Consider the following 12,059-nt stretch of genomic DNA (forward strand, 5'->3'; position numbering starts at 1 on the left):
TATGTTATCCCGAGCTACTCAGTATGAGCATCGATCCCCCAATCCGTGTGCCTCTTCGGGAGGATCTTCTGTCGCAGCAGGAGGGGACGGTCCTCCAATCGAACCTGTCCAGCCTCCACCTCCATGCTTGGAGATTGAGCGGCGACAGTTGACACCTTTCGATCTTCCTCCTGAAGTCTGTGATATCATTCTGGCAGCCAGGCGTCCCTCTGCCAAAACGGTATACGCCTGCAGGTGGAACAGGCTGTGGATCCCCTTTCTGCCCCTCTTTATGAGGTTCTTCTGTTCCTTCTCTCTTTGGCCCAGCAGGGCTCTGCTCTGGGCACTATCAAAGGTTATCTTTCGGCCATCTCCGCCTTTCTGCGGCTTTCAGATCAGCCTTCTCTTTTTAAGTCCCCGGTTGTTAACCGTTTCCTTAAAGGCATTATGCATACATTCCCACCTGTGCCCTTCATAATGCCTCAGTGGGACTTGAATCTTGTCTTGACTTTTCTGATGTGCGCTCCCTTTGAGCCCCTTCATAACTGTCCCTTACGTCTTTCCACTCTCAAGACGGCCTTCCTGGTTGCCATCACCTCTTCCAGAAGAGTGAGTAAGCTCCAGGACCTTTCTTCTAAACCTCCTTTCCTGTCTATTCATCCGGACAAGGTGGTTTTGAGGATCCATCCTTCTTTTCTGCCAAAGGTTGTCACGCCCTTCCACATCGGGCAGACCATCACTTTGCCCACCTTCTTTCCGCCTCTGCATCCTTCAAGGGAAGAGGAGAGGTTCCACGGTCTGGACCCAAAACGTGCGCTTGCATTCTATCTGCAGTATACAGCAGTTCTGGGTGGATGATCAGCTTTTTGTTGGCTACGTGGGCGCCAAAAAAAGGTCGGGCTGCGCACAAACGGACCATCTCCCGGTGGGTCGTTCTGTGCATCAAAGCATGTTACTCCTTGGCCAAGAAGGAGCCTCCTGTGGGGCTCTTTGCCCATTCGACCAGGGCAACCGCAGCCACTACTGCCTTGGGACACGGCGTTCCCTTGCAGGACATTTGTCAGGCAGCTACGTGGGCAACGCTGCACACATTTACAAAACACTACTGCCTTGACAGTTAGGTCCGGAGAGACGGGTTCCTTGGCCGTTCTGTGCTCCGTGACTTTCTGGTGTAATCTTGTTCGCAGACCCACCACCGCGTTGGTATTGCTGGGGTATCTATTCTAAGGTAAGGAATCTATCACTAACGTGTCTCTTTCAGCTGCACAAGTTACTACTTGTTGAACGATATATCTGTCAGAGATATTAGTTAGTGATAGATTCCTTACCGCCCCACCCATCCTCCCCGTTCAGCGACCTGATTACTAGGGTTAAGAGCATCCCCTTTTAGGGCCCTAATTTTATGCACCAATAGTCAGTGTCTTGCATGGCTCTGCGTTTCGGCGCGGAAAGTTGTGTACAGAACTGACATCAGTGCACATGGGTGGCGACTAAGTAGTCTCCGTGATGTAATCCCGGCACTTACGACGCCAGTGACGGACGCAAAGCCCCACGACGCCACCTACAGGTGTGCAGGGTTACGGCTAAGCAGGAAAACTTTCCGGATCCAGTCTGATGCCTGGGGAATATTCTAAGGTAAGGAATCTATCACTAACTAATGTCTCTTACAGATATATTGTTACACAAGTAGTAACTTGTGCATTAAAACAAATTCATAACCTCGACTCAACTCAACCCTTGTCTTCAAAGGGTTTAGCATCTGATTTAGAAAATGGTGGTAATGTACAATCCTCCAAAAAGGAGTGGTACATTTCATCCATATGTGAAGAAATAACCATTGTCATTTGATTGTAATTCGTCTAAGAAAGCATCCTTCAGAGGTAATTATTCTGGATGAAATTATGCTAAGAATACTGTTTGAGAATTCAATGTTACCTCACTGCAGCCAACGTCTGCTTTGCATGGTCAAAAGCCACAAGCAGTGGGGGTTGGATGCAAGCAAGGTTGGGTGCAGGCACTGGTCAGAGAGCGGGTACTGCAGCCAAGCCCTGAGCTCTTGGTGATGGCCGTGCACCATGGGGGAGCACAAGAAATTGGGAAGACATTGTAGCTCAAAGAAGGCCTTGCTGCCATCCTCCTTAACACTTGGCCTTGACTACAGGACCTGGTCACTGGCCGCATCCTGCAGCTACCCCAAACTGTGTACAGCTGAAAGCTGCATCCAGTGAGGGCCTGTTCAAACAGGAGGTTGGCTGTAGGGGCTAGCTGCAGGCCAGACCCTGTGGCCAAACTCACTGCACAAGACCAAAGGCTCTGCAGAACAAGGTGTTTGTCACGCAGTGAGTTAGTCAAAGGTCTGCCAAAAGTAAGGCACAGCAGATGTATGATGGTAGTTGTTTGTGTATGGCGGTGGGAGTTTGAGTTTATGATGGTGGGTGAGCGGTCATATTATAGTGGGTGAAATATTATAATGGGTGTGGGTGATTGTGAGGAGGAACAAGGGTGGTGTGTGAACATATGATGGCGGGTGTGTGGTCATATATGAGGGTGAATGAGTGGCAATATTAAGGTGTCTTTGCTGGCTTATCATGGTAGCTGTATGGTAATAACATAGTGGCTGTGTGGATATGACTGTAGGTGTGTGATCATATATAATGTTGAGTATGTCGCCCTATCATAATGGGTGAATTGGAGTATGATATAAGTTGGTGGGTATGTTGTGGTGTAGGTCTGGGATTTTTGGGGGTGCATATTCATTTGATGGTGGGTGTGTTATTGTATTATGGTGTGTGTTTGGGCATATTAGGACAGCTGTGTTGGGGTAAGGTGGTTGGTAAGTGCCCATATAACGGTCATTATGTTGGAGTGATGGTGGATGGATTACTGCAGTTAGTATGTTTTGGTGTATGTTGTGTGAATCAATATGTGATCGTACACAACAGTGGTTCTGTAACTTTATGCTGGTGTGTGTGTTTTGGCAAAGTATGTTGGTTGGGAGGGCCTATGATGCCGACTGTGACAAGGGTGTCATTTTAGTTGTGGGTCCTATGAACAGAGATGTGTTGGTGTCTGATGGTGGGTGTATGCGGTAGGTGTGGACCTATGATCATGGATATGTGATAATCTTCTTGTGAGAGTGTGGGCATGTTAAGGTGGGTAAGTTCGTGTATGATGGTGGTTGTCTGATTGTAGTTGTGTGGGAGTATAATGGTGGGTGTGGGGCACAAGATGGGCCATGTGTGGGTGGTGTGATGGTGGGTGTGTAGGCATTTGATGGCGTGAGTATGGGAGCTTGATGGTGGACAAGTGCCTGTATGATGGTAAGTGCTTAGGAATGGAATTGTATGTTTAAGAGGTTTGGATGGTGGATTTCTGGCCACATGATGTTGGGGGAGTCTGATGATGGGTTTGTTGGTGATTGATAGTGAGGGTTTGGGAATCTGATGAGAGAGCGTTGGTATGGGATGGTGGGTGTTTGAGCACATGATGGCGGCTGTGCGGATATCCTTATGCCACTATTCTTCACGATGATCCCCTGTCTTTCACCTCTTTCTATCACTCTGTCTCTGTTGCTCATTGTGATCCTGTCCCTCTCTCTATTGCTCTATTTCCCATTTTGTATCCCTATGCTACTGCCCCTTTACCCAGTCCCACTGCCCCTGCCTCTCTTTCCCCCTCTATTCCTTTGCCCCTATACCTCTGTCCCTCCATCTCTATCTCCGTCCCACTCCCGCTGTATATGTCGCCATCATCCTCTCCCTGTCTCTTTGTGCCAGGCCCCTCTCTTCGCCCCATTCCTCAGTTTTGCCCGTTCCTCTGTTCCTGTCCCTCTGTCCCTCTCTGCGTTCATGCACCTCTGTCCCTATTCTTGTTTATCTCCCGCTGCTCATGTTCCTCTGTGTCTATCCTTGTCCCACTATCCCTGTCCATGTAACTGTGCTGGTGATGATAAAATGTTTGCTGAAAATGAAGTTTTGGTTAGAAAACATGACATTTTTTGCCAAATTCTAATAAAAAAGAAATGAATGCCATTCCCTTTGTATATGGTTGGCGCTCTTTTTCCCCCTCCACCTTTATTCATGGTAGGAGGGGTCAATTTTTTTCACTCTCCCCATATTTTTGCAATGACCCCCACCTTGCTGTATGGCAGGGGCAATGTGTGCACCCCTCAACATCCTGACCGGGGGGTGTCTAAACTGCACCATCCCCTCTTTGCCCAGTGGTAAGGGCAGTGTGTACCTGTACCTAATCCCACTCCCACCTTGCTCAGGTCTGGTGTAAGTGTACTTTACCAACTACCCTTACCTTGCCTAAGTGTGTACTGGGTTAGTGTGTCTACCTTATCCCCCCTAATTTGTCTAGGGGGGAAGGGGAGGGATATTGCCTCGGCGCTCCGAGGGCCTACTAGAGATATCTGAAGGTAGACCTGAGATTTTCTAGGTCTTGCGTGTTTGAAGGTGAGCCGAAGGTATATGAAAGTAAGATAGTTGTTTCTGAAGCCATACCAAGTGTCTCTAGAGCATAGCTGAGGGATTTCTGACAGCCTGATGCTCAGGGTCTCTTAGCCTGTGGCCCACAGTATACTATATGACCATCTATGTATGCCTGAAACACAGTGAAGGACCTCTGATGTGAGATGGTGATTTATTGGGAACTGAGGGCCAGTTAGGGGTATTTGAACCTCTAGGAGGGCAGCCTGTGGGTGTTCAAGGACCAGCTGTGATTTCCTGAAGTAGGGTCATTTCAAGGAGGACAGGCCGGTCGTTCTTCCTAAGCTCCGTGGAGCTCAGTGCCCTGGGGCTGAGACTAATTTCATGACTCCAGAGAGCAGCAGAAAGAAAAATCTTGTCATATATGCTGATAATATATGTCAAACTGAATCCCTTAAAGGACCACATGTTGCTTTAAGTTTATATCCTCAAAGGGCTTTAAGAAGTCTAGGCGCGTCCCCTGTCCCCCCACAGTACCATGGGGAAGTCTCTGTTGGCCTGCCTGAGCAGCAGCGTAAAAAATGTGCCTTGTTGCACCATATTTACAAAGTGACGCATCTAGGTAGATGCGTCACTTTGTAAACCCCTGCGCTACTTTATACCTACGCCAGGTATAATGTATGCGGGGGGGGGGGGGGTTCTGACGCAAGAAAGGGTCATAGAAGTGACGCAGTGAAATCTATAAGATTTCACTGCGCCTCTTCTAGGACACAAATGCGTCAATTTCCTGCGCCTGCCTCACAGCAGGTGTAAGACTGACACAGGCCCTTTCACATGGGGCTTGCCCCATGTGAAAGGACACATTGCTGGAGTTGCGTCACTTTGTGACACACTCCAGCAATGCGTCACTTTTGCGCCATACAGATACGTCAGAAATACTGATGTATGTGTAACTCCTTGCGCCATGATGTGTCATACTGTAAAGGCCTGGAAAAAAGACCCATCCACCAACACCAAGGACGCCTTCAAAAGCGCCATCCGTACTCACCACCAACTGATCCGAAAAGCCAAGAAAACAGCATTCAAGGATCGACTTGACAACAACGCCCACAACAGCAAGGAACTTTTCAACATCGTCAAGGAATTTTCCAACCCCTCGGCCAACTCCAACGAGATCACCCCCACTCAAACCCTCTGCGATTCCCTAGCCTCTTTTTTCCACAACAAGATTGCTGACATCCACAACAGCTTTGACAACCAACCCGGAAGCCAACCCACCCTACCATCAGCCGACCATCTTCCCCTCGTTAACACCCTTAACGCCTGGAACCCAATCTCCACTGAGGACACCATCCGCCTGATGAATTCCATCCATTCTGGATCCCCCACAGACCCATGCCCTCACCACATCTTCAACAAAGCAGACTCCATCATAGCTCCGCACCTCCGAGACGTCATCAACTGCTCCTTCAACTCCGCTACCTTCCCAGAAGACTGGAAACACGCTGAACTCACCGCCCTTCTGAAAAAACCAACAGCAGACCCCACCGAACTCAAAAACTACCGCCCCATCTCGCTTCTTCCATTCCCGGCCAAAGTCATCGAGAAAGCCGTCAACAACCAGCTCGCCGCCTTCCTCGAAGCCAACAAATCACTCGACCCCTCACAATCTGGCTTCCGAGCCAAACACAGCACTGAGACCGCCCTCATCGCAGCAACAGACGACATTCGAACTCTACTGGACAACGGAGACACAGTCGCCCTCATCCTCCTCGACCTCTCTGCAGCCTTCGACACAGTCTGCCACAGCACCCTTTTACAACGCCTCAGAAACATCGGAATCCAAGGAAAGGCACTGGAATGGATCACCTCGTTCCTCACCGGAAGAACCCAGAGAGTCCGCCTCCCACCATTCAAGTCCGAGGCCTCTGAAATCATCTGCGGCGTACCACAAGGATCCTCACTCAGTCCCACCCTCTTCAACGTATACATGAGCCCCCTCGCGGCCATCGCCCGCCAACACAACCTCAACATCATCTCTTACGCGGATGACACTCAACTGATCCTATCTCTCACCAAGGACCCCAGCACCGCCAAAACTAACCTACACGAAGGAATGAAAGAAGTCGCCGAATGGATGAAACAAAGCCGTCTGAAACTGAACTCAGACAAAACAGAAGTCCTCATCTTAGGTAAATCCCCCTCTGCATGGGACGACTCCTGGTGGCCGGAAGCCCTCGGAAATGCACCCATCCCGACAGACCACGCACGGAATCTTGGCGTCATCCTGGATTCTTCACTCTCTATGAACAGACAAGTCAGCGCCGTATCCTCTTCCTGCTTTAACATTCTTCGCATGCTCAGAAAAACTTTTCGCTGGATCCCCACCGAAACAAGGAAAACAGTCACCCATGCCCTGGTCACGAGCCGACTGGACTACGGAAACACCCTCTACGCAGGTACCACCGCTAAACTCCAGAAGAAACTACAACGAATCCAAAACGCCTCAGCCAGGCTCATATTAGACATCCCACGCAACGAACACATCTCTGGTCACCTCAAAGACCTCCACTGGCTACCCGTCAATAAGAGGATTACTTTCCGTCTGCTTACCCACGCACACAAATCACTCTACGACATCGGACCAGATTGCCTCAACTCTCGACTGTCCTTCTACACCCCCTCCCGCCAACTTCGCTCTTCCAACCAAGCCCTCGCCACTGTACCTCGCATCAACAAGACCACCATGGGAGGCAGATCCTTTTCATACCTAGCTGCCACAACATGGAACTCACTCCCCGCTTACCTTCGCCTCACCCAGAATCACCTAGCGTTCAGAAAACAGCTTAAAACGTGGATTTTTGACAAATAATCCTCCTCCCCTTCCTAAGCGCCTTGAAACCCTCTGGGTATGTAGTGCGCTATATAAATTTTATGACTTGACTTGACTTGACTTGGTGTTGCAAGGAGGGCGCAGTGAAAAGTGACGCATCGCTGCTTTCACGCAGCGATGCGTCACTTTTTCTAAATGAGGCCCCTTGTTCTTTCACTGGAGGTCCGGGCAGTATTACAGCCACCACTTTCCAAGATCATAAGCCACCATTACTTTGTAGAAATATTAAGGTTTTAAAACTTAGCTGTAGTTACCCCAAGAGAACCAAAACGTTTTATGTTCTTTGCTTCCATTTGCAGTACATTCGGCTAAAATGCATCAGGAGAACTCTAGCCCTCATATTAAGTAATACTTTTATATTATTAGCTTAAGGTGGTTAAAAAGCTTTAAAGTAGTAAGCCAAGCAGATATTCCCCCATTAGCTTAAAGGCCACATCGAAGAGACCGCAGCTGCTTTCCCCTGTGTATTCAAGCTTACCTCATCATGGTTGTAGGTGGCATTCAGGAATCCCTGATACCTTTTCTTTAGATACTGTCCAAGTTCATAGTGCTGCTGTATTCCAATCTACATGGAAGAACAAAAAGCAGAATTCTGTATTAGTTTCAGTTGATTGGGAAACTATCCCTAGGCTTGAACCAAGAGAGGCAACTGCTTATACACTCCTATCTTCTTGGGTAAGTCAATGAAAATCCCTAGGATGTGTTAAGCATTTAAGCATCAGTATCTGTGCAGTGCCCAGTTAGTCTCAGGACGCAAACAAATATAATCTATATAAATACAAAAAGACAACAAAAAGGAACACCAAGCATGTGAAGGCTATTTCTATAATTAAGCAGTTCCTGGAGACTTTGCACAGTCTCCCTCTTTCCTTGGTTCTTGTGGCAACTCTTTTCAAATTTTATTGATGTGCTGCACAAGTTGTTTTCCCTCTTTTCCAATTTATTGCTAAGGCATTAGAGGCCATAGCAAGAGACTGCGCGCCTTCGCGGGGATGGCGATGTTTACAGGTAAGGGCTCTTAGAAAGATTGCCTAACAGTGATATCTCTTTTAAATTTTACCAATAATCTGGGTTTAGTGGGGTCCCTAGAGCTTTTGGCCCCAGTGCCGCTGCACCATTCCAATCAAGTCCCTTTTAACTGCAAGGTAACTGCAATTGTGAATGCCTGTTTTGTAGTCAAATATAGAACTATTATGTGTTTAGAGGAGTTCTGACAATGTATGGGTGTCTGGTGCCACTGCACCTGCTGCACCATTCAAAGCATGACCCTTTTCGCTGCCTATTTAGTAATAAAATATAGCATAGCTCTTGTATATTAACTTTATTTTTAACGTGCAATGTTTATTACAACATTTAGAATTTGATCATAATGACCAAATACATTAAGTTGAAAAAATCAATCTGATAATGCCTACAAAGTGCAAAGAAAAGTATTGAGGCATGAATAGGAAATGCTACAAACAGTCTAGGGCTAAAGCATCTGCTTTACACAACTAAGTATTAAAAAGTAAGCATTTCAGCATACTGTTAGAACCTGCCTGCCTTTTCCGTGTGAAGAGAGCTTATCTTGAGAGTGAATGGGGATAAAGCAGTGTGAACAGCTTTAATAGAAGTATCGTAAATACAGCCAGGTGAAGTTAACCGAAAAAAAGTTCCACAAAAGTTCCAGCGAATGAACACAGTAATTCCGAGATGGGAACTAATAAGAGCCCCCTTTTAAAACATAATAAGTACAAGATATTTCACAAGTGCAGCTCAAGCACTGTAGTCGAAACCTAAAATGTAATTCTTTCTCATGGACCCCAATAGTAAATTAGCCAGAACAACTCACATTTCACCCACTGTCCAGACGACAACCTGACCCAAAACTGTGGGTGTCACGATGAAACTTCAACTACTTTTTAACACAATACATTAAAGAGATCACCAGCCACCTTCTAAGCAGAATTCGTCAGAGCTACAAAGTAATCTCCTTTTCTGAGCCCCCCCTGCTCTTTCTCTGTGCCACAAACCCCAATTTCTATCATTAAAACTCAAAAGAAATTATTAAGACTTTGGTAACTCAACATCTGCCATAAAGCAGTACGCGGGGGCCAGCGGGGTTCCTTATGGTGGAACAATCACTTGGGGGTATAGGGGGAAGGGAATAGGTAAGGCAGCCCCCCACTCATACAGTATTTAAACAATTGGAGCCTCACCTATATGTATACACATCCACATAAAAAACCAACAGGAGTAGGGACCCCTCCTTATTAGTGTCCCCGGGGATTTGTCAATGACATAGATCCAATGGTTAGAATGTGTGGAGATACTAAAAATCACACAGGACCACTCAACTTCATCCACCAGAAAAGTGTGAAAGATAGAGAGAGTACCTCACGGTAGCACCACCCGAGGGGGTTCCCGGTTAGTAATTGCCGGTATACCCACTTCTCATCATTGGCCACTCTCTCTATGTGAAAAGACAAAAGTGCACTAAAGAAAGATAATAGTGCAGACGTGAGAACAGTGATGTGAAAAAACACAAATAGTGACAAACGTCTCACCACTGACACATAATTTGAAGTGTACAGAGCAGATGTATAGACCCCTAACCAAACACACAAATAATATGTAAAAGTGTGGTGGGGTTGTGCTTGCTTTACCGTTTTATTCTGATGCAGCAGAACCCCACTTCTTAAAAATGGTAAATATGTACCATAACTCTTTTCAATCTCAAGCCGACATGTTTCATCGCTGCAATTTTAGCGATTTCATCAGGGCAATGAGGGGTAAAAAATTCTCAGTCTTTTCATGAAGTCATGGACCTGTGTGAAAGAGAAAAAAGACGCAAAAGTGCGTCGTTCAAACCCCTACATATGGGGCATCGCTGAAGCAGCTTGATAATGACACGCAAATTTCAGATAATTTTACCTTGAGGGTGCTACGTTAGCACATACCAGCACCACTCAAAAAGGGGGCACCGTGTTAAGTGTCCACGTGTCCCAACATGTGACCGACTCTAATCACAGCCACCTGTACATAGAGGGAGACAAAGACCGAACAAATTCACATTAATGTCTCCATAGGTGCAGGTAGCTGTCGCGTTCTGACCCGTGTGGGTTCAGCCGCTCTGGTCTCAAAGCACAACCCCTCGGTCTACCGCCCATTACAGGGGTGAAACATACATATGCCAGCGAGGGGTGTTAGAGGAGAGCTCACGCTTAACGCTCTATCAACAAGTAGAATTTCAATTATGCGTACGCGGTCACTGCATCACATGTATCAAGTCAGTTTACTCTTAACGCTACGGAAATGACACCATTCACCATAACACCAGCGGTCAGCCCCCCAGCCTCCTTACTGTCGCCGAGTCCCTCCGGCGCTTCCGACGATCCACGCATCCATTCAGTGCCGGGATGCGGAAGTAGCCGGTGGCGGGACGCGACTCCGCCCCCCACGTCAACGTGAGGGGGCGGCCATCTTGGATTGGTTCCAAAGTGAACCCACACTGCACCAGCGTTGGTAGGCTACAGCGAAGTTCATAGCCCAAGAATGCTACCGGAGTATCACCCTTTACAAAGATGCATGGATAGGAATTTAATTAAATATATCTATTCAATAGATCAACCCCCTCTAGACTTATTTAGAGACAGACTGTTGGGCGACTAAAATTTCTGGATTTGTTATGAATTAGACAACTGCTTAATGATGCAACTCTGTGGTGACCAGATGCTTCATAGGCGCCTGATGTTTCGCCTGATATTTATACCAAGTCCCCCTAGGTGATATTAGATAGAATGATAAGCCTTCGCAAGGCAGGTAATTGTGGGTTCTGGCACATCGACCGTAGTGTTTCAAAGGTTGTGCCTAGTCAAGATGCATATGTGAAGGGGGTGGAGGTGGGGGAGGCGGGGGCAATTACATTAGGTACTCCCTCTAGTACTGTGATGTTAGTTTTAGCAGTGAGGACAGAGGAGAGGATGCGAGAACAGAGCCCTGTTATCGCCTGCTGATCTTATTCCATTCAATATTTTCATTAAGCCCCTCAAGGTCAGCCTTCTCCAAAAAAATCCATTTTGCCTCTTTCCTTGCTAGAATGCTTTCCAGGTTGTGACTGTCACCCACCACCTTCTCCAAAACAGTCCACCTCAGATTTTTGGGGTCATGTCCAGTGACACTGAAATGTTGTACCAAGCGAGTTGTTAACTTCTTTGCTCTTATGGTACTAAGATGCTCCTGTATTCTTATTTTGACCTTGCGAGTGGTAAGACCGATATAGTAAAGGCCACAACTGCACATGAGTCTGTAAATAACATGTGTCGTGTTGCAGTTGCTAAACCTGTTTAGGAACCAGGTTTTGCCCCCCGCAAAATTACACTTTTTGTTGGTGTGGTGAGCCCACAAACTGAGCAACTGCCGCATGGATAATGTCCAGAAGGAACAGTACTCGTTTTGGCCGTGTTAGGGTTACGGGTGTGTACCAATTTATCTCGCAGGTTGGAGGCTCTTTTAAATGCAAAGCGTGGAGTTGGCATTTTATGGTCCCTTGTATCAAGTATCGACCAATGTTTCTTTATTATCTGCCTTATTTTGGTCGAGAGGGGGTCAAAAGTGGTGACTACAGGGAGGCATGATTGCTTCTCTTTGCTGTTACGCTCCAACAAAACATCACGTGGGGTATTCAAGGCCCTCTTCTGTGCATGTTTAATCACTCTGGTAGGATATTCCCGTTGTTTCAGTTTAGTGACCAACTCAGAGGACTGTTCCACAAAAGT

At 47.1% G+C, this 12,059-nt stretch overlaps 1 protein-coding gene across 2 annotated transcripts in view; it reads right to left on the reverse strand.

Annotated features, from left to right (window-relative positions):
• Nucleotides 1–12,059, reverse strand: part of LOC147658893 (prostatic acid phosphatase-like) — a 300,334-nt gene that overhangs the window by 227,753 nt on the left and 60,522 nt on the right. For both annotated transcript variants that reach the window (XM_086952051.1, XM_086952050.1), the window contains exon 3: nt 7,781–7,867. In XM_086952051.1, the coding sequence (XP_086808177.1) occupies nt 7,781–7,867 (87 nt within the window). The remainder of the gene's footprint in view (nt 1–7,780; nt 7,868–12,059) is intronic.

Source organism: Lissotriton vulgaris, unplaced genomic scaffold (assembly GCF_964263255.1).
Source record: "Lissotriton vulgaris unplaced genomic scaffold, aLisVul1.2 SCAFFOLD_1219, whole genome shotgun sequence".
NCBI classification, from domain to species: Eukaryota; Metazoa; Chordata; class Amphibia; order Caudata; family Salamandridae; genus Lissotriton; species Lissotriton vulgaris.